Here is a 27,963-nt window from a genome sequence, read left to right as displayed (position 1 = left end):
TAGAAATAACATTTTATTTATACAAAATTAAGTGAATATATTGATAAGTTATCAAAACATCACAGCAGGGTAAGCCTACACAAAACACAGCCCTTATTTGAAGTGTTTCTAAAATCCCCTATGGGAAAAATGAATGGTGGAAAAACGATTGGAACCATTTCCCTGTTTGACTGTTAGATTTTCTGGGTATTATGACACGTCCACTGTGGGGTTTTATAGTGCACAGTATCAGTTATAGTGTACAGTATCAGTTTGTCAAACACCACCTGTTTTCCCAGTGCAAGTTACTCTTGTCTCATCCTCCCTCCACTCCTTAAATGTCCCTCCCCCATTCCTCTCTCCTAACCTCCGCTGTCTCTGCTAATCTCTCCCGCTACTCCTCTTTTTCTCACTTTTCCTTTACCTTTTCCCTCCCCATTTCTGCTCCCCCTTCGACCTCTCCTCCCTCCCTCACTCTCTCCAGCTCAGCCCCAGTGTCTGGGCGATGAAGGAGAAGATATGAGTATCCTCCAGGATGGCCTTAGCAGTAGGCTTGCCCGCTCCGTGACCGCTGCGGGTGTCCACCCTAACCATGAGAGGCTGGCGCTGCCCGGGGCTGCTGCCCACACCGTGCTGCAGTGTGGCACAGTACTTCAGGGTGTGGAGGGGCACCACCCGGTCGTCATGGTCGGCAGTCAGTAGGAGCATGGCAGGGTAGGCAGCGCCAGCGTGAGAGCTAGGGGGGAGGTTGTGAAGAGGGGAGTACCTTAGGGTGAGAGGGGAGAGGAGGGAGGGAGAATGTATTTATTGTACAAATTACAAAGTGCATGTGCAAAGGTAGAACGCGCCGTCCAATGCAGTTGTGTTTATGTTCAGTATGTGATGTATGTTTAGTGTGTGTGTGTGTGTGTGTGTGTGTGTGTGTGTGTGTGTGTGTGTGAATGAGTATGCCAGACTTACTCAATGAGCCATTTGAACTGCTCAGGGTGGTCTGCGCAGCCGTAGTCAGTGGTCCAGGCGTGGCCGATGGTGAACTTGTGGAACTTGAGCATGTCCATCACCCCAACTTCAGCCACAGCACAGCCGAACAGGTCCGGACGTTGGTTCACACATGCCGCTGGGTGTGCGTGAGAGAAAGAGTTCAATCTCAGACACACCGGTGTCCGCAAAGACCTTGGAAGTTGTCAGCCACTCAGCCTGGTTAAAATACTCCAAACCAGGAAGTGGCAGCAGTGTTGTTTGGCAATGCATATCCATGTGTATTGCTTATGGTCTAGATTCCAAGCTGGCTGCGCTAATGTTGTTATTTTGTAGAAAGCACTTGTTGATACTAGCCAGATAACTACCTAGCAAGATGACAAAGAACACATTTAATTCACTCTCCATAATCCCATACTGCCAGCCCATAGAAAAAATGTTTAGCATATTTGCTAGCTAGCACAACATTACTAGACAGCTAGCTAAGGACACTGCACTAACTCGGCAGCTAACACAGGAAGCTGTTTCATGAAAACTAACGAACCCATTGTGATTAAATGATAACGTTAATGCTAGCTACAGTGTTTAGCTAGCTTGGAGGAAGTATTTAGTGTTGTGTGCATTGCGTCTGTGCACTTAGCTAGCTACCATCCCATAGCCTACGTAGGCATATGAAGTGTGACTGGCTCATCCGTGGAGACAATGCCCTCTTTTTTTCCCTTTTTTGTTGGCTTCCCCACGTGGGGGTTCGTGCCCTCTGATTGGCTCAAAGTCAAGTTGTTGTCCACGAACAATTGCCGTTTTGAATGTGCAGTGAAAGTGCAGTAACTGCAATCAACTGTTATTTTGGATGCAGTATTTGCAACATACTGCAATCGTTTTTTAATAAGGGTGGGTTGGCACACAGCAGGCTCTGCTTTTGTTCTAGCAAGCAAAGGAACGGGCTCCCACTGTGATAAGTACCTATCGGCAGTGAGATTCTCGGTGTGTTGTGAGAGAGAGAGAGAGAGAGAGAGACCTGTCTTACACTTGTTACACTTCTTAAAACATACCCAACTCACTCTTTGACCGTCACACACACTACAACAACATCCAATCTTTCCTAAATGGCCAATTAAAATAGGGACGAACACTTTGAGTTGGGTTTGTACAATGCCATATGGTTGGCAGTCTTTCTAAATCATGTAGCTTACTACTGTTTAATGTGCTGTGTAATCACTGAATTGATTGAAGCTAAGTAGCTAACTACTATTGGATGTATTTTAAATTAACAATCATACTGAAGATATAAAAAAATGAAATGAGATAATACAGTAATGACTGATCGAACTAGGAGACAATTTAGAAAGATGGTCTTAAAACACGCACACACACACAAACACACTCTTCCCCATCCCCTCTCCATACCCACGAGCAGTCCCCCATTGGAGGCTCCGTTGATGGCTATGCGGCTGGCTGTGGTGTAGTTCTCTTGGATCAGATACTCTGCTGCACACTGGAAGTCATCAAAGCAATTCATCTTGTTCCCCAGGGCACCACCTAGACAGAGACAGGAATTCAACTCAACAGGATACAGCCATAGTCTATAGATATTATTACTGTTATATTAATAATATTTGCCATTTAGCAGACATTTTTAACCAAAGCATGCAAACCATCCATACATTTTACGTGCAGGTGGACCCGGGAATCGAACCCACTATCCTGGCGTTGCAACCGCCAAAGCAGCACCATGCTCTACCAACTGGGCTACAGAGATAGACTGAGCCTGGATCTCAATAGTCATAACTACAGTAGTTTCCTGCTCATCTTATTTGCTCCACCCGAGGATGAAAGGTGAAGGCAGAATAGTGAAAAGCTGTGCTCTTAAAATAGACTAGCAAATCACAGCCCATAGTCTTAGGTTAAATCTATTTCTATGTGTCTTTATGCGGTGAAGATACAGTACCTTTGTGCCAGGTCTGTCCGTACTCCCCCCCTCCTCTGATGTTGGCTACAGCCAGGATTCCCCCCAGGTGTCTGACAAACAGCAGGTACGGAACACTGACAGACAAAGAGACACAGAGAGACACAGAGAGAGAGACAGAGAGAGAGAGACACAGAGAGAGAGAGAGAGACAGAGAGAGAGAGAGAGACAGAGAGAGAGAGAGAGACAGAGAGAGAGAGACAGAGAGAGGACAGGTGTCACTCAAATCCCACCGACACAGAATACAGGTCATTTGGATGAATTATACTTATCAATTCCTGGAGGGGAAAGATACATAACGTTCCACTGGAGACTCATGCATTGTGATACTAACTTGTAGTATGGTTGGATGGAGTTCTCAAAACCTCCATATCCGTACAGGAAGACAGGATGTGATCCGTCCTTCTTTAGACCACGGGCGTGCACCAGAAACATGGGGATTTTAGTTCCATCCTTACTGGGGTAAAACACCTGAAACACACAACAATGTCCTCATACTGAGATTGTCCAGATACTATAAGTTGTTACTGTGCTTAGTTGCAATCTGCTGTTGTCATACCTGGTTGGTCTCATAGTCCTCCTGTTGAATACCCTTCACCTCCACCTGTCGGAACACCGTGGGTTCTGGAGACGCCTGGCTCAGGTCACAGTGGTAGATCACACCTGGGAGGGACACGACACATAGGGGGTTGAGGTCATGAGGAGGTCAAAGGTTAGAGATGAAGAGAAAGTTGGCAGAGAGGGTACCCAACATTAGTATTCAAAGTTAGTCTTCTTTGTGTTGAACGTTAGCCATCACTCCATAGTGAGGATGTTAACCCTAATGAATCCTAATTAGGTGAAAACACAAAAAAGGAGGCACAAACACTTCAGGTTATGCCAATGAACATCAGCCTCGTCCATAGGTTAGTCCCAATAAATGACATATCCTTTTCATATATCTCAAACCGCAAAATAAGTTGAGTATCCCCTGCGAGACAGTACAGTACCTGGCGTGGTGAAGGAGGTGAACTTGTAGAAGAAGTCAGTGTGTTTCTTCTTACAGCTGAGGCCCACCACAGTGCCCACGTCCAGAGGCAGATCTCTGACCAGACCACCAGTGGACAGCTCATACAACTGCAGGATGTCCTTCACGTCATGGACATAGTTGACCAGCAGGTGGTGCTGGTTCACACAAGCCACAGAGCCTATAGGAACACAGAGAAAATGCTCACAATGTAGGCTAATTGGTTTCTTTATGAGCATATCAGCAGGTCATTTATTTCTGTTTAAAACTTGAAGCATTATAACAAAAGGATAATGCACCAACAACCTGACATATACACTGAGTGTACAAAACATTAGGAACACCTTCCTAATATTGAGTTGCACCCCCCTTTGTCCTCAGAACAGCCTCGTTTCGTCGAGGCATGGACTCTACAAGGTGTCGAAAGTGTTCCACAGGGACGCTGGCCCATGTTGTCTCCAATGCTTCCCACAGTTGTGTCAAGTTGGCTGGTAGTGGATCTCTACTCTAAATAGCCTGTTCCGTCTCATCCCACAGATGCTCAATTGGATTGAGATCTGGTGACTGGGCAAGCCACTGCAGTAAGCTGAATTCACTGTCATGTTCGTGGAACCATTCCTGGATAATCCTACCCTTGTGGCATGGGGCATTATCCTCCTGAAAAAAATGTATTCACTGCTGCCATGAAGGGATGCACCTGATTGGCAATGATGTTCAGATATCCTGTGGCATTCAAACGTTGCTCCGCTTTTATCAAGGAAACCAATGTGTGCCATGAAAACACACCCCACACTATCACACCACCAGCCTGCAATGTTGACACGCATCATGATGGATGCATGTACTCATGTGGTTTTCTCCATGCTCTAGTCCTCCCATCAGCATGAAACAACATGAACCGGGATTCATCAGATCAAGCAATGTTTTTCCAATTCTCCAGTGTCCAGTGTTTTTGTTCCTTAGCCCACAGCAGCCGCAGTTTCTTGTTTTTTGCTGAAAGAAGTGGAACTCTGTAAGGTCATCGGCTGCCATACCCCATTCGTGTTAATGTACGACGAGTTGTACATTCTTTTAAGGGACACCAATGCTGTACTGGACTGTCACTTGACTAACTGTAGCCCATCTGTTACGCTGCTCAATTAGTTTATCATGTATGCTCATTTTTCAACGTTAAAGTACACTGCTGTTTTTCTATTGTCCAACAGATGGCAGTCTGCTTCTGTACAGCATGGAACACAAACTCTGTTTACTCCTTTCACCTCAAATGGACTTTGTCTAAGATACAGTAACTACACTGGACATTCTAGTAGAGGTCGACCGATTAATCGCCATTTTCATAACAATCGTTAAATCGGCCTTTTGGACGCCGATTACATTGCAATCCATGAGGAAACTGCGTGGCAGGCTGAGCACCTGTTACGCGAGTGCAGCGTCAAAAGGACCTTGCTGATGCAAGGAGCCAAGGTAAGTTGCTAGCTAGCATTAAATTGATCTTATAAAAAACAATCAATCTTCACATAATCCCTAGTTAACTACACATGGTTGATGATATAAATAGGTTAACTAGCTTGTCCTGCGTTGCATATAATCAATGCTGTGCCTGTTTCAACTTCGCCAAAAGGGTGATGATTTAACAAAAGCGCATTCGTGAAAAAAGCATATTCGTTGCTCAAATGTACCTAACCATAAACATCAATGCCTTTCTTAAAATCAATACACAGAAGTATATTTCTTTAAACCTACATATTTAGTTAAAATAAATGCATGTTAGCAGGCAATATTAACTAGGGAAATTGTGTCACTTCTCTTGCGTTCCAGTGCAAGCAGAGTCAGGGTATATGCAACAGTCTGGGCCGCCTGTCGCGTTGCGAACTGTGTTTCTTCCTAACAAAGACCGTAATTAAATTTGCCATAATTTTACATAATTATGACATAACATTGAAGGTTGTGCAATGTAACAGCAATATTTAGTCTTAGGGTTCCCACCCGTTTGACAAAATACGGAATGGTTCCGTATTTCACTGAAAGAATAAACGTTTTGTTTTCGAAATGATAGTTTCCGGATTTGACCATATTAATGACCAAAGGCTCATATTTCTGTGTGTTTATTATAATTAAGTCTATGATTTGATATAGCAGTCTGTCTGAGCGGTGGTAGATAGCAGCAGGAATTCAAACAGCACTTTACTGCGTTTGCGAGCAGCTCTTAGCAATGCTGGAAGCACAGCGCTGTTTATGAATTCAAGCCTATCAACCCCCGAGATTAGGCTGGCAATACTAAAGTGCCTATAGGAACATCCAATAGTCAAAGGAATATGAAATACAAATGGTATAGAGAAATAGTCGACGCGTCATAATTCCTATAATAACTACAACCTAAAATTTCTTACCTGGGAATATTGAAGAACTGTGAATACTGAACAACCAGCTTTCATATGTTCTCATGTTCTGAGCAAGGAACTTAAACGTTAGCTATTTTACATGGCACATATTGCACTTTTTTTGGTCCTTCAATAACCGGTATCGTGTTGAAAAATCATAATCGGTCGACCTCTACATTCTAGTATAGGGAGTTCAGCCAAGAAGTGCAATGCTAGTAAGTGAAGTAGAATATGAATAGAACTAAATGTCAATACTGCAGCTTGAGTTTCTTGATTTCCAACAGTATGTAAACTCAGCAAAAAAAGAAACGTCCTCTCACTGTCAACTGCGTTTATTTTCAGCAAACTTAACATGTGTAAATATTTGTATGAACATAACAAGATTCAACAACTGAGACATAAACTGAACAAGTTCCACAGACATGTGACTAACAGAAATGGAATAATGTGTCCCTGAACAAAGGGGGGTCAAAATCAAAAGTAACAGTCAGTATCTGGTGTGGCCACCAGCTGCATTAAGTACTGTAGTGCATCTCCTCCTCATGGACTGCACCAGATTTGCCAGTTCTTGCTGTGAGATGTTACCCCACTCTTCCACCAAGGCACCTGCAAGTTCCCGGACATTTCTGGGGGGAATGGCCTGAGCCATCACCCTCCGATCCAACAGGTCCCAGACGTGCTCAATGGGATTGAGATCTGTGCTCTTCGCTGGCCATGGCAGAACACTGACATTCCTGTCTTGCAGGAAATCACGCACAGAACGAGCAGTATGGCTGGTGGCATTGTCATGCTGAAGGGTCATGTCAGGATGAGCCTGCAGGAAGGGTACCACATGAGGGAGGAGGATGTCTTCCCTGTAACGCACAGCGGTGAGATTGCGTGCAATGACAACAAGCTCAGTCCGATGATGCTGTGACACACCGCCCCAGACCATGACGGACCCTCCACCTCCAAATCGATCCCGCTCCAGAGCACAGGCCTCTGTGTAACGCTCATTCCTTCAACCATAAACGCAAATCCGACCATCACCCCTGGTGAGACAAAAACGCGACTCGTCAGTGAAGGGCACTTTTTGCCAGTCCTGTCTGGTCCAGCGACGGTGGGTTTGTGCCCATGGGCGACGTTGTTACCGGTGATGTCTGGTGAGGACCTGCCTTACAACAGGCCTACAAGCCCTCAGTCCAGCCTCTCTCAGCCTATTGCGGACAGTCTGAGCGCTGATGGAGCGATTGTGCATTCCTGGTATAACTCGGGCAGTTGTTGTTGCCATCCTGTACCTGTCCCACAGGTGTGATGATTGGATGTACCGATCCTGTGCAGGTGTTGTTACACGTGGTCTGCCACTGCCGAGGACGATCAGCTGTCCGTCCTGTCTCCCTGCAGTGCTGTCTTAGGTGTCTCACAGTACAGACCTGGCCACATCTGCAGTCCTCATGCCTCCTTGCAGCATGCCTAAGGCATGTACACACAGATGAGCAGGGACCCTGGGCATCTTTCTTTTGGTGTTTTTCAGAGTCAGTAGAAAGGCCTCTTAGTGTTCTAAGTTCATAACTGTGACCTTAATTGCCTACCGTCTGTAAGCTGTTAGTGTCTTAACGACCGTTCCACAGGTGCATGTTCATTAATTGTTTATGGTTCATTGAACAAACAGTGTTTAAACCCTTTACAATGGAGATCTGTGAAGTTATTTGGATTTTTATGAATTATCTTTGAAAGACAGGGTCCTGAAAAAGGGACATTTCTTTTTTTGCTGAGTTTTTGTGTGTATGTGTACACCTGCAGTTAAGGTTATACTCGTGTGTATGAGTTTGTACATTTCTAAGTGTGAGTGCACAGACGGATGGATAGAGAGAGAGTGAGAGACACACAACCTTGACCCTATCAATACACTGAGCATACATCACAAACCAGACTAGACATCTATGGCATCACATTCAGTACCCATTTAAAATCTCTCAGCTAACAGAATGAGGGCTTTATTCTCGGCTTGCGCGAAGGAGGCACAAGTGTCAAATGCGCGTTAGTTTGCAATTCCGTCATGCAAACGGGTCTTTCCAGCCCTAACGCCAGATTCGGCAATTTATATGTCTAACATCAGCTCACTTGCGCTGAGGTGGTAGGGGTGGCAATATGAGGTGTGTCCTTAAAAACAAGCGCAAAAGTGACAATTTCATGTAGCGCTAATGAGACCCACAAGAAGCAGGTCTTAACGGCAACGCTGTTGATAATGTCATGGATTTTGAGAGCGGAAGCGCAGACTATCCAGCCACGACACACAGTGCCCATGGAAGGAGAGCCTTTTGTGCCAGTGAATCTCGTATGCAGAAACATTTAAAAAACAATTGGTTTCCCCCTATTTCGTTTAATTTGATTAAAAACCAAGCATAGCCTACCCTCACCTTAATTAAGGCTGGTTTAACAGCATCGCATATGTGCGTCCTTTTATCCTGATCATTAGTCAAAAGTAGCCTATGAATAAAGGGGTTTTAAATGGTATACTGAAATTTTTTGAAGGTTTTTGCCCCACTACATTGAAAAAGTGTGCCAGATCTTACCAAGCCTGGATAGGTATCTTATGACCTATCAGCTTGCTACGTCACAAACCTCTTGCAGGTGTGTTGGATGTCAAAACGTAATTCATGAGACAAAGTTCCCGGACAATGCTTACAGTGCCTTCAGAAAGTATTCATACCCCTTGACTTATTCCACATTTTGTTGTGTTATAGCCTGAATTGAAACTTGATTTAATATAACTTTTTCTCACCCATCTACACACTATACCCCATAATGACAAAGTGAAAACATGTTTTTATACATTTTTGCACATTTATTGAAACTGAAATAAAGAAACATCTCAATTACATAAGTATTCCCACCCCTGAGTCAATACTTTGTAGAAGCACCTTTGGCAGCGATTACAGCTGTGAGTCTTTCTGAGTCAGTCTCTAAGAGCTTTCTACACCTGGATTGTGCAGCATTTGCCTGTTAATCTTTTGAGAATTCTTCAATTTCTGTCAAATTGGTTGCTGATGATTGCTAGACAACCATTTTCAGGTATTGCCATAGAATTTCAAGTAGATACAGTTGAAGTCGGAAGTTTACATACACCTTAGCCAAATACATTTAAACTCAGTTTTTCACAATTCCTGACATTTTATCCTAGTACAAATTCCCTGTCTTAGGTCAGTTAGGATCACCACTTTATTTTAAGAATGTGAAATGTCAGAATAATAGTTTAGAGAATTATTTATTTCAGCTTTTATTTCTTTCATCACATTCCCAGTGGGTCAGAAGTTTACATACACTCAATTAGTATTTGGTAGCATTGCCTTTAAATTGTTTCACTTGGGTCAAACATTTCGGGTAGCCTTCCACAAGCTTCCCACAATAAGTTGGGTGAATTTTGGCCCATTCCTCTTGACAGAGCTGGGGTAACTGAGTCAGGTTTGTAGGCCTCCTTGCTCGCACACACTTTTTCAGTTCTGCCCACAAATGTTCTATAGGATTGAGGTCAGGGCTTTGTGATGGCCACTCTAATACCTTGACTTTGTTGTCCTTAAGCCATTTTGCCACAACTTTGGAAGTATGCTTGGGGTCATTGTCCATTTGGAAGACCCATTTGCGACCTAGCTTTAACTTCCTGACTGATGTCTTGAGATGTTGCTTCAATATATGCACAACATTTTCGTTCCTCATGATGCCATCTATTTTGTGAAGTGCACCAGTCCCTTCTGCAGCAAAGCACCCCCACAACATGATGCTGCCACCCCCGTGCTTCACGGTTGGGATGGTGTTCTTCGGCTTGCAAGCCTCCCCCTTTTTCCTCCAAACATAACTATGTTAATTATGGCCAAACAGTTCTGTTTTTTATTCATCAGAACAGTGGACATTTCTTCAAAAAGTACGATCTTTGTCCACATGTGCAGTTGCAAACTGTAGTCTGGCTTTTTTATGGCTGTTTTGGAGCAGTGGCTTCTTCCTTGCTGAGCGGCCTTTCAGGTTATGTCGATATAGGACTCGTTTTACTGTGGATATAGATACTTTTGTACCTGTTTCCTCCAGCATCTTCACAAGGTCCTTTGCTGTTGTTCTGGGATTGATTTGCACTTTTCGCACCAAAGTACGTTCATCTCTAGGAGACAGAACGCGTCTCTTTCCTGAGCGTTATGACGGCTGAATTTTCACAGTCAACTTAGTGTATGTAAACTTCTGACCCACTGGAATTGTGATACAGTGAATTTTAAGTGAAATAATCTGTCTGTAAACAATTGTTGGAAAAATGATTTGTGTCATGCACAAAGTAGATGTCCTATCCGACTTGCCAAAACTATAGTTTGTTAACAAGAAATTTGTAGAGTGGTTGAAAAACGAGTTTTAATGACTCCAACCTAAGTGTATGTAAACTTCCGACTTCACCTATATAAGCCAAAACTGTAACTCGGCCACTCAGGAACATTCAATGTCTTCTTGGTAAGCAACTCTTGTGTAGATTTGGCCTTGTGTTTTAGGTTATTGTCCTGCTGGAAGGTGAATTCATCTCCCAGTGTCTGGTGAAAAGCAGACTGAAACAAGTTTACCTCTAGGATTTTGTCTGTGCTCCATTAAGTTTATTTTTTATCTTGAAAAACTCCCCAGTCCATAACGATTACAAGTATACCCATAACATAAAGCAGCCACCACTATGCTTGAAAATATGAAGACTGTTACTCAGTAATGTGTTATATTGGATTTGCCCCAAACATTACACTTTGTATTCAGGACAAAATGTGAATTGCTTTGCGACATTTTTTGCAGTATTACTTTATTGTCTTGTTGCAAACAGGATGCATGTTTTGGAATATTTTATTCTGTACAGGCTTCCTTCTTTTCCCTCAGTCAATAAGGTTAGTATTGTGGAGTAGCTACAATGTCGTTGATCCACCCTCAGTTTTCTCCTATCACAGCCATTAAACTCTGTAACTGTCACCATTGGCCTCATGGTGAAATCCCTGAATGGTTTCCTTCCTCTCCAGCAACTGAGTTTGGAAGGAGAGTGGTAGTGACTGGGTGTATTGATACACCATCCAAAGTGTAATTAATAACTTCACCATGCTCAAAAGGATATTCAATGTCTGCTTTTTTTTATTTTTACCCATCAACCAATAGGTGCCATTATTTGGGAGGCATTGGAAAACCTTTGCGGTTGAATCTGTGTTTGAAATCCACTGCTCGACTGAGGGACCTTATAGATAATTGTATGTGTGGGGTACAGAGATGAGGTAGTCATTCAAAAATCATATTAAACACTATTATTGCACACAGACTGAGTCCATGGAACTTATTACGTAACGTGTTAAGCCAATTTTTACTCCTGAACTTATTTAGGCTTACCATAACAAAGGGGTCGAATACTTATTGACTCAAGACATTTCAGCTTTTCATGTTTAATTCAAAAAATATATTTCCACTTTGACATTATGGGATATTGTGTGTTAGCCAGTGACAAAAAAAATCTAAATTTCATCCATTTTAAATTCAGGCTGTAACACAACAAAATGTGGGGGAAAATCAAGGGGTGTGAATACTTTCTGAAGGCACTGAACAATGGTGAACCATTGGTTGATACAATGCAACACCTGCACATCTAGTTAGCCAGGAACTTGACCGAGGGCCGATCTAGTACCTTGCTACGTCACAAACCTCTTGCAGGTGTGTTTTGTTCTAAAACATGATACATGAGACAAAGTTCCCTTACTTGCAAAAGTTTTACTTTTTATTTTAAATTCATGATATGACGAAGGTCGGTTAACCAAGACGAGAAGTTACCACTCACTGTGGTTGATAGACTGAAGCATGAATATGTCAATTAAAAAAGTTAAACCTAACCACACGGTATATATTTAATCCAGTGGTCTCCATCCCTGATTCTGGATATTGACGTCGAAACTCGGGTTTTCGTTTCAGCCCAGCACTAAAAACATTTGATTCCGCTAATCACCATCATCAGGATTAGGTATTAGGTCATATCAGTTGTTTTAGTAGTGGGCCGGAACAAAATCCTGCACACCCTGTAGCTCTTCAGAACGGAGGGAGGGTTTGAGACCACTGCTCAAGTTCTCTTACCCAGGACGTCCTTGTCATGCTGGGGTAGGAGGGTCCTCCAGTGGTCCTTGTCTGGTTTCTCCAGGTCAATGTTGATCAGGCAGTAACGAGGGGCGTCCAGGTTGGTGCGAAAGGTGAACACACTGCCCTCGTTGGTGATGTAGGAGTACTGCGCCTCAAAGTTAGCCACCAGCTTCACCCAGGGCAGCAGGCCTATAGGTACAGATGGAGTCAAATACTGAACAAAAATATAAACGCAACAGGTTAATTGTTGGTCCCATGTTTCATGAGCTGAAATAAAAGAGCCCAGAAATGCTCCATACGCACAAAAAGCTTATTTCTCTCAAATTTTGGGCACAAATTAGTTTACATCCCTGTTAATGAGCATTTTATTGGGGGTGGAGTAGTGCTGAGGAGTATTTCTGTCTGCAATAAAGCCCTTTTGTGGGGAAAAACTCATTCTGATTGGCTGGGCCTGGCTCCCCTGTGGGTGGGCCTGACTCCCAAGTGGGTGGGCCTATGCCCTCCCAAGCCCACTCATGGCTGCGCCCTGCACAGCCATGTGAAATCCATAGATTAGGGCCTAATGAATTTATTTCAATTGACTGATTTCCTGTAACTCAGCAAAATCTTTGAAATTGTTGCATGTTGCGTTTATATTTTTGTTCAGTATATATTGGCACACTTGCAATATACAATGGAGTGCAATTGAGCAGAATGTGGTTAGAGATAAATTACCAGTAAACTAGAATCACTTGCCTCCAACCACATTCATTTACATTTTGAATCATTTCATCCAGGCCATTTGAAAAACCAAAATGTCCGTTTTTCTTGGTCCTGTGCAGTTGTAAACCAAATACCAAAAGTTGTTTTAATTCCAACATATTTTAGAAGAAAAAGTGAATCATGCAAGGGAGCGAAAATATTTGACCGCATCTGTACAGGACAATAAGAACAGGGTCTGATTAAGACGGTAGGGACAGACCTGTGATGCCATTGGGCAGCTTCTGCAGGTCACAGTACCACAGCTGGTTGACTGGCTCACAGCCCTCTGTGATGTCCAGCACTGCATACCTGCCGTCATCTGACACCTAGAGAGAGAGAGAGAGAGAGAGAGAGAGAGAGCAATGCGAATCTTTACTTACAAACTGAGATCAAATGATAGAAAGAAAAGACGGATCCGGGATTGAGAAAGCGAGGCAAACAAGGTGGAGGAGAGAGACAAAAGTGAGGGAGATGAGACATAAAGAGAGAGTGATAGCAGTAGAGTTACATGGAGAATGTGGTGTACAACAGGTAGGAAATGGAATGAAAAAAGCATTTGCTCTTCTAAGCCCACCGTTACTCCACTGTGCCATTTTGGATTGTCAGGGAACTCAGCCACCAGGATGTCCTCTGATTGGTTGGTGCCAATCACATGGTAGTAGAGTTTCTGGTTGAGGTTGGATGTGGTCTCTGTGCCTGTGTGGAGAAATGCAGAAAGCTGATTGGGTAACAGCACCTTTAGCGGAGTTGCATCAACTGGATGCATGCGGTTTTCAGGGATAATTCAACCTAGCTTCCTTTTCCGCTGAAAACTGGATGTGGGAACCAGGTGGTCATGTAATTTTGTCAGCCGGTGATTGACCGTTAATTAGCATAAACACAGGGCCTCCCAGGTGGCGCAGTGGTCTAAGGCACTGCATCGCAGTGCTAGCTCTGCCACCAGAGATTCTGGGTTCGAGCCCAGGCTCTGTCGCAGCCGGCCGTGACCGGGAGGCCCATGGGGCGGCGCACAATTGGCCCAGTGTCGTCCGGGTTAGGGAGGGTTTGGCCGGCAGGGATATCCTTGTCTCATCGTGCACTAGTGACTCCTGTGTCGGGCCGGGCGCAATGCACACTGATCAGGTCGCCAGGTGTATGGTGTTTCCTCCGACACATTGGTGCGGCTGGCTTCCGGGTTGGATGTGCATTGTGTCAAGAAGCAGTGCGGCTTGGTTGGGTTGTGTTTCGGAGGACGCGTGGCTCTCGACCTTTGCCTCTCCCGAGTCCGTACGGGAGTTGCAGCGATGAGACAAGACTGTAACTACTACCAATTGGATACCATGAAATTTAATTTAATTTTTTTTAAAGTATAATAAATCAATTTAATACAGCCTACACCAGTGGTTCCCAAAATGTTTATAGTCCCGTACCCCTTCAAACTTCCAGTGCCGTACCCCCTCTAGCACCAGGGTCAGCGCACTCTCAAATGTTGTTTTTTGCCATCATTGTAAGCCTGCCACACACACTATACGATACATTTAATAAACATAAGAATGACAGTGAGTTTTTGTCACAACCCGGCTCGTGGGAAGTGACAAAGAGCTCTTATAGGACCAGGGCACAAATAATAATAATCAATAATTTTGCTCTTTATTTAACCATCTTACATATAAGACCTTATTTGTTCATCAAAAATGGTGAATAACTAACCACAGGTTAAAGAGACGGGTGTGTTTGAAAGGATGCACATAACTCTGCAATGTTGGGTTGTATTGGAGAATGTCTCAGTCTTAAATCATTTTCCACACACAGTCTGTGCCTGTATTTAGTTTTCATGCTTGTGAGGTCCGAGAATCCACTCTCACATAGGTACGTGGTTGCAAAGGGCATCAGTGTCTTAACAGCGCGATTTGCCAAGGTAGGATACTCTGAGCGCAGCCCAATCCAGAAATCTGGCAGTGGCTTCTGATTAAATAACATTTTCACAGAACCGCTTGTTGCAATTTGGATGAGGCTCTCTTGCTCAGATATCAGTAAGTGGACTGGAGGCAGGGCATGAAAGGGATAACGAATCCAGTTGTGTCACCCGTTTCGAGAAAGTACCTGCGTAATTGTGCTCCCATCTCACTGAGGTGCTTCGCTATATCACATTTGACATTGTCCGTAAGCTTGAGTTTATTTGCACAAAAGAAATCATACAATGATGGAAAAACCTGTGTGTTGTCCTTGTTAATACAGACAGAAGAGCTCCAACTTCATAATCATTGCCTCAATTCTGTCCCACACATTGAATATAGTTGCGGAGAGTCCCTGTAATCCTAGATTCAGATCATTCAGGCGAGAAAAAACATCACCCAGATAGGCCAGTCCTGTGAGAAACTCATCATCATGCAAGAGGTCAGACAAGTGAAAATTATGGTAAAAAAACTTTAAGCTCATCTCTCAATTTAAAAAAAAACGTGTCAATACTTTGCCCCTTGATAACCAGCGCAATTCTGAATGTTGTAAAAGCATTACATGGTCGCTGCCCATATTGTTGCATAGTGCAGAAAATACACAATAGTTCAGGGGCCTTGCATTAACAAAGTTAACCATTTTCACTGTAGTGTCCAAAACGTCTTTCAAGCTGTCAGGCATTCCCTTGGCAGCAAGAGCCTCTCGGTGGATGCTGCAGTGTACCCAAGTGGCGTTGGGAGCAACTGCTTGCACGTGCGTTACCACTCCACTATGTCTCCCTGTCATGGCTTTTGCGCCATCAGTACAGATACCAACACATCTTGACCACCAAAGTTCATTCGATGTCACAAAGCTATCCAATACTTTAAAAATATCCTCTCCTGTTGTCCTGGTTTCCAGTGGTTTGCAGAAGAGGACGTCTTCCTTAATTGACCCCCCATAAACATAATGGACAGGCCCGCCCTGTCTGTTGACTCATCCAGCTGTAACGCATAGAATTCACTGGCTTGTATGCCATGTCACTGATGTGTCGTGAAACAGTGTTGTTTGATGAAGTCATTGTCTGTATAGTTTTTTGGGGCCTTTTCCCCCAGCATTGTCCCAGCCATATCCACGGCAGCAGGAAGAATGAAGTCCTCCACAATAGTATGGGGCTTGCCTGTCCTAGCCACTCGGTAGCTCACCATATAAGACGCTTCTAGACCCTTCTTATTAACGGTCTCTGTTGCTTTTTTTTCTTACTACTCGAAAGCCGTCTTAATTCTCGCTCAAAAAACTCCTGTGGCTTATTTTTCAAATGGTCATGTTTTGTTTCTAAATGTCTGCACAAGAGTGAAGGTTTCATCGAGTTGTGAGGTAGTACTTCTGCACATAAAACACACTGTGGCTGAGGAAAGGCACTACTCCCAATATAAGTGAACCCCAAATAAATGTAGTTCTCATCATATTTGCGCCTCTTCGATGGTCCAACGTCCCTATCTGTTGTTCGGTGCTTTTCAGGGTAAAGGGGCAGTAGCTCTTCGGCTGCATCAGACACAACTGTCAGTGTCCATGCTAGCTGTGCTAACAACAGATGTAGAATTACTGATGCTAGCATTGGATGTGCTCGTGGAAGCAGAACAACTTGCCGTCGACAGGTGCAGGTGTAGTACTGCTGGTAGTAGCAGTACTACCAGTAGAGCTGGTATGTGTCTCTATGGACACGGGCCTTACTTTTTTTTAACCATTTATCAATTTTTGAGCAAACGGAATGAGCAGCAGCTACGTTTGGCTACATACGGACCGTTAGTGGAATTCCCGCGAGAGAGTAACGGTTAATGTGATTGGATGTTAATTATATGATATGAAGAAAAATGTAGTCTATTTCAGAAGAACAGAATAGCATACTCTAAGTTGTCCTTATGTTAGGCCCTGATATGGCTTATGCCATATGGCTGTGGGCTACACTAGTTCATTTAGCAGACAAGATTTGCTTCGAATTCCGTGGCATTTTTTTATTTATTGTTTTATAGTATGAAGAATACAATTGAATATAGCTTCATAAAATAGACAGGATATTTTCCCCAAATCATTTCAAAGGAAGTGCGCACATGCGGCTATTCCGTGTTGAGCGGTTAAGAACGAAACTGGTCCTCCTATATGCTTGATTTAGAGTTATTTATGTAACTTTCGTTGTGGTACAAACGTTGGGATATGTGTTTTGATGTTTAATACATTCTAAGGCTGCATGATGGGACTCTAATGATGATTTGAAAAAAGTCGCAAGCTGCGCACACTTCATCAGTCTCTCATTCACACTTCATCAGTCTCTCATTCACACTTCATCAGTCTCTCATGCACACTTCTTCAGTCTCTCATGCACACTTCTTCAGTCTCTCATTCACACTTCATCAGTCTCTCATTCACACTTCATCAGTCTCTCATTCACACTTCATCAGTCTCTCATTCACACTTTGACAAGCACTTGATAATATTCTCACCAGGCCTCTAATTTCCCAGCGGCATCCCTCTTGTCTGACCATAATGCCCCATAAAAAATCCATACCTTTTGTGGACAAAGTAGCCGTTGTGCCCTTGGGCTGAATATAATAGGCTAATTATAATTCCCTTCTCCTGGCTGCCGTGCTCTGGCTGCCGCACCTCTCACTCATATGGCTCTGTCAGATGTAGATCCCAAATGAACACAACCGCATACATATATTTTTTTTAAAGCAATGAGGTTGATCGTTTAGCTTAAAATGTTGATAAACTATTAGGTCATTTTTTTCACATTATAAGAGCAGCAATGCGCACACGGCAGTAAGCTATAAGCGCAAATGTTCCAAAATGCAATCAATTAGCGGGAAAACACTATTCTCGAAAGTGACAAAATGCGGCAAAATGCGATTATGCATGTAATGGTGCATTTCTATGGTGAAAATGATCTTCCCCAAACTTGAAACTCTTGCACAGCCTATGTATGCCAGTTAGGCTCTACACCGGTTATAAAGTGGATTAATGTGCTTAACTTTAAGAAGTTATTTGGTCACTTTAGTTGTGATAAAAACCTTATCAAAACCTTTAGGCCTATGGGCTAGGATACATACGGTGTGCGACTGATTTGAAAAAGCTGCACAATGCCTTAATGCACAAGCTGTGCATCATTCACAAGTGATAATACATCATTCACAAGTGATAGGCTAATATTGTCACCCATCAGACTATTCTTCATTTAATGTTATCTTTACATATACTAAATAATATATGTGTGATATTAACTTTGATTTAGAATGGACCATTATCATGCACCTGTCAGGGGCATGGGAAAAACAGGGGCATGGGAAAAAAAATACATGGTTAATTTTCATGCCAGCCATGTTGCGTAACATGAGCTCATGAACATGTTCAATTACATTTGCATTGATGTCAGAGAGATAATAACAGGCCTGGGCAACTCCAGTCCTCGGGGCCAGATTGGTGTCACGCTTTTGCCCCAGCTAACACACCCGACTCCAATAATCAACTAACCATGAATTTCAGTTGAAATGCAATTAGTTTAAATCAGCTGTGTGACACCAATCAAGCCCCCGAGGACTGGAGTTGCCCAGGCCTGGATTAGAGGGACAATAGAGTGCTGAGTACCAGGCAGTTAGCAAGTTTGGTAGGCTACTAATGACCATCAACAGCATCAGAGCTTGGAGAAGCCTAATTACCGTGGCTAAACGGCCACGTGGCATTTAACTGCCGTCATGACTCGTGACCGCCGGTGTGGCGGTAATACGCTCACTTTAACAGCCCTAGTGGGAACTCTGCTCAGGCATTTATTTTACGCCTGCTACGTTGGGTTAAGGTAACACTGATCAGGGGTGATTGATGATTGGTGGAAACACACTGAGAGAGATATTTGGTAACAGCGTTATTTTACGTTCTAGGCATGGGGGAGAAAATGTGTTACGAGACATCATCATTTAGAAGATTGTCTACACTTCCTCTTTCTCGTTTTCTATTCTCCCAGTCGGTATTAAATACAATGTTTTGGCCCCACCCGTCTGTGGGGAAACCCCAATGGCTCACAGCAAAAACTTGCCAGTCAATTACAAAACTGCCAGTTTTTCAACATTGCCTGCTCCCAAGCGTTCTCACCTTAGAAAAACATACTATTGTACGGCTTCCCTCATGCCCCTTTTCATGATGGCGCTAACTAACGTTAGCCACGTCAGTGAGTGCTATCTAGCTACCAACCAGAACATTAAGCTAGCGAAGACCAACAACACAAATAAACAGACTATAAAGCTACAAGTAGTGAGTGGAGTTAAAAAACAGACTATACTAAACGAATAACTGTAAATGTCGTATGTGTGATTAAAGGTTTTCCACACATGCAGTGCCTTCAGAAAGTATTCAGACGCCTTGACTTTTCCCACATTTTGTTACGTTACAGCCTTATTCTAAAATTGATTAAATAGTTTTTTTTCTCTCAGTCTACACACAACACCTCATAATGAAAAAGATAACTGTTTTTATCCATTTGAACAAAAAACTAAAATATTACATTTGCATAAGTATTCAGACCCTTTACTCAGTACTTTGTTGAAGCACCTTTGACAGCGATTACTGCCTTGAGTCTTCTTGGGTATGACGCTACAAGCTTGGCACACCTGTATTTGGGGAGTTTCTCCCATTGTTCTCTGTAGATCCTCTCAAGCTCTGTCAGGTTGGATGGGGAGCGTCACTGCACAGCTATTTCCAGGTCTCTCCAGAGATGTTTGATCTGTTTCAAGTCCGAACACTGGCTGGACCACTCAAGGACATTCAGAGACTTGTCCCGAAGCCACTCCTGCGTTGTCTTGGCTGTGTGCTTAGGGTTGTTGTCCTGATGGAAGGTGAACCTTTGCCCTAGTCTGAGGTCCTGAGCGCCTCTGGAGCAGGTTTTCATCAAGGATCTCACTGTACATTGCTCTGTTGATCTTTGCCTCGATCCTGACTAGTCTCCCAGTTGCTGAAAAACATCCCACAGCATGATGCTACCACCACCATGCTTCACCGTAGGGATGGTGCCAGGTTTCCTCCAGATGGTGCCTTTTGGCAAACTCATAGCGGGCTGTCATGTGCATTTTACTGAGGAGTGGCTTCCGTCTGGTCACTCTACCATAACGGCCTAATCCCATCTCCACAGAGAAACTCCAGAGCTCTGTCAGAGTGACCATCGGGTTCTTGGTCACCTCCCTGACCATGGCCCTTCTTGCCCGATTGCTCAGTTTGGCCGGGGCGGCCAGCTCAAGGAAGCGTTTTAGTGGTTTCAAACTTATTCCATTTTAAGAATGATGGAGGCCACTGTGTTCTTGGGGACCTTCAATGCTGCAGAAATGTTTTGGTACCCTTCCCCAGATCTGTGCCTAGACACAATCCTGTCTCGGAGCTCTACGGACAATTCCTTCGAGCTCATGGCTTGGTTTTTGCTCTGACATGCACTGTCAACTGTGGGACCTTATATAGACAAGTGTGTGCCTTTCCAAATAATGTCCAATCAATTGAATTTACCACAGGTGGACTCCAAATAAAATTGTATAAACATCTCAAGGGGCGGCAGGTAGCCTAGTGGTTAGAGCGTTGGGCCAGTAACCAAAAGGGTGCTAGATCGAATCCCCGAGCTGACAAGGTAAAAATCTGTCGTTCTGCCCCTGAACAAAGCAGTTAACCCACTGTTCCTAGCCCGTCATTGTAAATAAGAATTTGTTCTTAACTGACTTGCCTATTTAAATAAAGGTTAAATAAAAAAATAATTTTTAAAAAGGTTGATCAATGGAAACAGTTTGCACCTGAGCTCAATTTCGAGTCTCATAGCAAAGATTCTGAATACTTATGTAAATAAGTTATTTCTGTTTTTTGTTTTTAATTAATTTGCAAAAATTTCCAAAAACCTGTTTTTGCTTTGTCATTATGATTGATGAGAGAAAAAAACGATTTAATCCATTTTAGAATAAGGCTGTAACGTAACAAAATGTGGAAAAAGGTAAAGCGGTCTGAATACTTTCCAAAGGCACTGTACATTAGCTACATGTAGCCTACTTGGACACCGGGTCACTACAATTTCCCACTCTCCCATACCGAATAGTCTGAAGCCACAGGGCTCTTCTCGCAGGCTCTATTTCCCTATGTGGGAGTATTGCGAACCGTAGGTTGGGATTTTTGACCTGGTTACATGTACATTGAACAACACGGCAGCTTTTTGGCATGTTTTGATATTTCTATATATCACAAAATCAACTACAAATTCGTTTTTTTTTTACAATGACGGTCAATGGGAAAGAATGTTTGTTTTTCCAAATTTGTGAGAGTGGTTGAGGGGATATCCTTCTTATGACATGAATACCAACTGAATACCGAGTATTTCTGCCCTCCACCCATGTGCACTGTGCATGTATCTTCGCTTGTGTGCGTACGTGCTTGTACAATAGGTGTGTGTGTGTGTGTGTTTTTCAATGTGTCTGTGCACTTGAACACTATTTTGTGCTGTATAAAGTAGATAAAATACACATGTTTGTGTATGTTTGTGTGCCTGTGTGTGTCTCACCATCAGCCTTGCCGTCCTGCCGGGGGTAGCAGTTATAAAACACCCCGCGTGCATCGTGGGTCCAGGCCAGGCAGCTGAACTTCACCCTGTCCAGGACATCAGGCAGCTTCATGAGGTCATCAGCCTTCAGGAAGTGCACCGTCACCCAGTCGGAGCCGCTGGAGCTCAGGCCGTACGCAAAGTACTCACACTCCTCCGATAGGCGCCCCACTGGAAGGAGAGAGGAAGGGGAAGACGAGAGGCAAGGATAGAGGAAGAGAGGAAAAATAGACATGACATTATGTGTGATATTCAAGTGTATAATGTAGTCCTATCAGTGATGTTTTTGTGTTTTAGCAATGTACTCCCCATTTGTCACAGCAATCAAATCTAATAACAAAGGAAGAATGTACATGGCTTGACATGTGTGTATTACAGTAACCAGGAGCTCACTCTTCAAGGCTACAGTCCCATCCTCAGACAGTGTGTTAGGGTCAAAGAAGACTGTGGCTGGTCCATCCAGAGAGTCCTGCACATAGAGAGCATCCTGGTTCTGCAGGCCCTGGTTATGGAAGTAGAAATACCTACAGAGGAAACCAGCACACAGTAACACCGGTTACATCATGGACAGCATCAGACACACATATGTACTCTTTATACAGTGTATACCAACCCAACCAGTGTAATAACCTGTATGTGACATATGTCCTATTATAATAATGGCAGTACGTACCTGCAGTTATTAAGTAGTTACCTCTTTTGCCCTCAATTTTGTGAATTTTCTTGGGAAACAGAAACAACAGTACGCAGGCTTTTGCTCCAGCCCAGCACAATCTGTTGATTCAGCTCATCAACTGATTCCTAACCTGTTCTTGTAAGGGCAGCTGTATTTTAGTTAGCATGTTTCCGCTCTTACAGGGGCAGCTGTAGTTTAGTTCCTAACCTATTTCCTCGCTTGTAGGGGCAGCTGTATTTTAGTTCCTACCTGTTTCCTCGCTTATAGGGGCAGCCTTATTTTAGTTCCTACCTGTTTCCTCTCTTGTAGGGGCAGCTGTATTTGGGGTAGTCATAGAGCTCAGTTAGCCGCTGGTGAAACTGAGGCCTGACCGCACACTGCTCCAGGAATGGCATGGTCAGCTTATTCTGCTCCTCCACAAAGGCCTGGGCAAACACATGCACACGCACACACACGTCAGAGTTCAGGAACAGGTTAGAACTATAATGTTGCAATTCATCACTTGTTATTGTGTATTTTCCATCACAATCACCTTTGTTTCATCACTGTTAGGATCTTCCAACCAGGCATAAGGGTCATATATCTTAACCCCATGGTAGTCATCCACCTACAGGATTAAAAACGACACTTAAGTATTACAATACACACAAAAAAACAGACTTACATTGCACACAATGTTTGAAAAGGATGAGTCACTACCGCCCCTGTCCATTTGACAGCAGAGTCCCATCGAATGTCAGTAAATCATCTTATATTACATTTAATGGGGTATGATGTGGCAATTTCCAATTGATTCCAATTCAAAACGATATTGTAACAATAACACAACTGACTGATTTATGGCCTATAGCATATTGTTCATCTCTCTGGCTAAAGACAAAATTACCGCAACAGTTCCTCAGAACTACACGCCTTTGTTAGAATCTGCAGCGGGAACAGTATCTCACAGGTTATTTTATTACCTTGAAGCTAGAATCTTTAGTTACTACATTAAAATATATATATATATATATGTGTATACCCATTGGTTCTTGAAGAATATAAGTCATGACGCTTAGTTCAACTGTACCCCATCAAAACCCCAAATACAAGATTATTTTACTCCAATGTTAGTAAACAATGTACATATAAACAAACACTGTATAGCCTCAAAACATAGTTGAAACAATACTTGTTTTGTCATGGATGGTCAGTCTGCATCCATACCGGTCTATGAATTGTAGTGGTTACATTTCTCCAGGCCCATCCCTCCGCTTTTTACCAAAACAAAGGCGGGGCGTCCTCTTTGTTATTGTTTTAATTAAGGATTCTAGCTTTAATCTTATGACATTTCTGCTGTATAAAGGCTGTATAAAGATAAACGCCATAATTGCACATTTTTTCAGGGTTACTCAGCTCAGCCACACTGGTTTTGCACACAGTGAAGGCCTGCTCTTTTTTGCTCTCTCATCCTGCAATCTCTTCCTTCTTGTGCGCGGCGCCTACCACTTTAAGAATGGGCGAGAGAGGTTGGAAGTTGAAAGTGCTGTTGGAATTTGACACCGACCTTACTCTCATCTCTCCGAGCTGCCGGGTACTTAAATGCCATGGCAGAGTGTTTAAATGTGTTCTTATGTCTCTTCAAAGCCGTCCGTCTGTTTTACGTTCTTTGTTTGTCCGCCTGTCTGTCCGTACCACTACTCCACACGCTGCATGACTCAGTGACAGGATGCCCGAAGTGAAAGTGAAATCATGTTCCCCTCTCGTGTTTGACGGTTTCACTAGTTAGGACAGCCACAAAGTCAAAATGGTCTCTTATCGTTAAAAAAAAAAAAAATCATGAAAACAAACATTTGCTTTTTGGTCTTAATTTAAGTATAGGCATAAGGTTAGCACTGTGGTTTGGATCAGGGTTAGGTTTAAAATGGGATTTTATGAAGATAAATTGTAGAAATAGGCGGGGTTTAGGACGTTGTGGCTGTGTTAACTAGTGACTACCGGGCTTCACAAACTGACATGGGCAAAGGTTTGTTATAACTAATGCCGCGTTCAAGTACCAGTCGGAACTAGGAAACTCAGAAATATCCTACTCGTAAACCGGTTGAGCGCGGCACGTGTATAACTACAACCATTTAGCAAATTTCAGAGTTCCCTGGTTCAAAACGCAGCATAAGTCATTGTTTTATCTGTGACATGGGTCTGTCTCACTGAGGTCTGTCCTGCTCCCCAACAGGATGTGATGTAATCACCATTCAGGCAGGTCAGAGCAAGGCACTGTCAATGAATACGGTGCTATTATTTATTTAAAAGTTGTTGCTACGTTTTGGGGCGATGCCATCACTTTTTTTGGGGGGGGAATACATTACTTTACACCATTTCATAACAGACTTTTAGTTGCGCAACCCTGGCACATCACCTCTACTGGAAATCTACGTCATAGTCTCATTTTCTTCTTTTCACTTTATTTGTCTGAAGTGTGGGGGTATTTTAAATGCAGAAAAAACTACGCCCTGTTTTGAGTATTAACGTTGAAAGGCAGATAAACTACCTGCCCTCCAGGACACCTACACCACCCGATGTCACAGGAAGGCCATAAAAATCATCAAGGACAACAACCACCCGATCCACTGACTGTTCACCCCGCTACCATCCAGAAGGCGAGGTCAGTACAGGTGCATCAAAGCAGGGACCGAGAGACTGAAAAACAGCTTCTATCTCAAGGCCATCAGACTGTTAAACAGCCACCACTAACATTGAGTGGCTGCTGCCAACATACTGTCTCAACTCCAACCAATTTAATAATGGAAATGTATGTAAAAAATGTATCACTAGCCACTTTAAACAATGCCACTTAATATAATGTTTACATACCCTACATTACTCATCTCATATGTATATACTGTACTCTATACCATCTACTGCATCTTGCCATCTTTATGTAATACATGTATCACTAGCCACTTTAAACTATGCCACTTTTATGTTTACATACCCTACATTACTCATCTCATATGTATATACTGTACTCGATACCATCTCTTGCATCTTGCCTATGCCGTTCTGTACCATCACTCATTCATATATCTTTATGTACATGTTCTTTATCCCTTTACACTTGTGTGTAAAAGGGAGTTGTTGTGGAATTGTTAGGTTAGATTACTCGTTGGTTATTACTGCATTGTCGGAACTAGAAGCACAAGCATTTCGCTACACTCGCATTAACATCTGCTAACCATGTGTATGTGACAAATAAAATTTGATTTGATTTGAAATGGAAAAGGAAAAGAAAAACAAGGGAAGATTTGAGATGGGCATCTTGTGTCTGAGTGTGTATGAACAGCAGTTTGACGTTTATTGTCATGAGTCTTGTCCTGGAGGCAGAACTGAACAATTTCCCCTTAGATAGGCCAGCTCTAAAGTCAAAATTGGCTATATTGTAATTTAAGGTTAGGCATTAGGTTTAGCAGTGTGGTTAAGGTTGGGGTTAAGGTTAGAGTTAGGTTTAAAATCAAATGTTATGCCTTTTGGCTGTGCCAGCAAGTGACCACTACAGAGCTGCCTCAAGAACAAGATTCATGACAAAAAACGCTGAACAAAGGAGGTTTTGTTTGGTGTTAGTGGATGACTGTAATATACAGCACAGTTGAAGTCGGAAGTTTACATACACCTCAGCCAAATACATTTAGACTCTGTTTTTCACAATTCCTGACATTTAATCCTGGTAAAAATTCCCTGTCTTAGGTCAGTTAGGATCACCACTTTATTTTAAGAATGTGAGATGTCAGAATAATAGTAGAGAGAATTATTTATTTCAGCTTTTATTTCTTTCATCACATTCCCAGTGGGTTAGAAGTTTACATACACTCACTTAGTATTTGACAGCATTGCCTTTAAATTGTTTAACTTGGGTCAAACGTTTCAGGTAGCCTTCCACAAGCTTCCCACAATAAGTTGGGTGAATTTTGGCCCATTCCTCCTGACAGAGCTGGTGTAACTGAGTCAGGTTTGTAGGTCTCCTTGCTCGCACACGCTTTTTCAGTTCTGCCCACAAATTTTCTATAGTATTGAGGTCAGGGCTTTGTGATGGCCACTCCAATACCTTGACTTTGTTGTCCTTAAGCCATTTTGCCACAACTTTGGAAGTATGCTTGAGGTCATTGTTCATTTGGAAGACCCATTTGCGACCAAGCTTTAACTTCCTGACTGATGTCTTGAGATGTTGCTTCAATATATCCACATAATTGTCCTCCCTCATGATGCCATCTATTTTGTGAAGTGCACCAGTCCCACCTGCAGCAAAGCACCCCCACAACATGATGCTGCCACCCCCATGTTTCACAGTTGGGATGGTGTTCTTCGGCTTGCAAGCCTCCCCCTTTTTTCCTCCAAACAAAATTATGGTCATTATAGCCAAATAGATATATTTTGTTTTATCAGACCAGAGGACATTTCTCCAAAAAGTACGATCTTTGTCCCCATGTGCAGTTGCAAACCGTAGTTTTGGAGCAGTGGCTTCTTCCTTGCTGAGTGGCCTTTCAGGTTGATATAGGACTTGTTTTACTGTGGAAATAGATACTTTTGTACCTGTTTCCTCCAGCATCTTCACAAGGTCCTTTGCTGTTGTTCTGGGATTGATTTGCACTTTTTGCACCAAAGTACATTCATCAATAGGAGACAGAACGCGTCTCCTTCCTGAGCGGTATGATGGCTGCGTAGTCCCATGGTATTTATACTTGTGTACTATTGTTTGTACAGATGAACGTGGTACCTTCAGGCGTTTGGAAATTGCTCCCAAGGATGAACCTGACTTGTGGAGGTCTACAATTTATTTTCTGAAGTCTTGGCTGATTTCTTTTGATTTTTCCATGATGTCAAGCAAAGAGGCAATGAGTTTGAAGGTAGGCCTTGAAATACATCCACAGGTACACCTCCAATTGACTCAAATGATGTCAATTAGCCTATCAGAAGCTTCTAAAGCCATGACATAATTTTCTGAAATTTTCCAAGCTGTTTCAAGGCACAGTCAAATTAGTGTATGTAATCTTCTGACCCACTGAAATTGTGATACAGTGAATTATAAGTGAAATAATCTCTCTGTAAACAATTGTTGGAAAAATGACTTGTGTCATGCACAAAGCAGATGTCCTACCCGACACACACACACGCATACACACACTTGCGTATGCTCACAAACATAACCCAACAACAACAAAAACACCTGCACACACCATTGAGGTAGTTCAATTGAATGCCAGCTGGTGGAGTTGACCTGTACATTTCCAGAATTTCAGCAGAGGTTTGTATTGGGCAAAAAGAAATGTCAAGAAACAACAAAGACATTAAGGTAAGGCAAACTGTCCTCACAGAAGTTTTTTTTCACAAAGTTATGTAGCCTATTCCTGGGTAACAAGCATTCATGAACAAACATGATTCCCTCTCTGTCTCTCTCTCTCTCTCTCTCTCTCACGTGCCCTCTCTCTCTCTCTGTCTCTCTCTCACGTTTTCTCTCTCTCTCTCACGTTCTCTCTCGTGCTCTCTCTCTCTCGTGCTCTCTCTCTCTCTCTCTCTCTGTCTCTCTCTGTCTCTCTCTGTCTCTCTCTCTGTCACTCACTCACTCACTCACTC

At 43.0% G+C, this 27,963-nt stretch overlaps 1 protein-coding gene across 1 annotated transcript; it reads right to left on the bottom strand.

Moving 5' to 3' along the window:
• On the bottom strand, window positions 1-24,104 carry LOC120027281 (prolyl endopeptidase-like). The gene is made up of 15 exons (XM_038972200.1): window positions 23,906-24,104; window positions 22,892-22,966; window positions 22,651-22,784; window positions 22,077-22,207; window positions 21,645-21,854; window positions 13,731-13,852; window positions 13,377-13,482; window positions 12,413-12,604; window positions 3,913-4,110; window positions 3,483-3,586; window positions 3,258-3,394; window positions 2,906-3,000; window positions 2,365-2,496; window positions 940-1,096; window positions 1-745 (listed from the first exon to the last, which is right to left on the bottom strand). Exons 1-15 carry the CDS (start codon window positions 23,945-23,947, stop codon window positions 451-453), a joined length of 2,130 nt encoding a protein of 709 aa, XP_038828128.1. The 5' UTR covers window positions 23,948-24,104; the 3' UTR covers window positions 1-450.
• Window positions 24,105-27,963: the final 3,859 nt, after the last annotated feature.

The sequence above is a fragment of the Salvelinus namaycush genome, chromosome 32, assembly GCF_016432855.1.
Source record: "Salvelinus namaycush isolate Seneca chromosome 32, SaNama_1.0, whole genome shotgun sequence".
NCBI classification, from domain to species: domain Eukaryota; kingdom Metazoa; phylum Chordata; class Actinopteri; order Salmoniformes; family Salmonidae; genus Salvelinus; species Salvelinus namaycush.
This window is presented reverse-complemented; position numbering and strand designations above follow the sequence as displayed.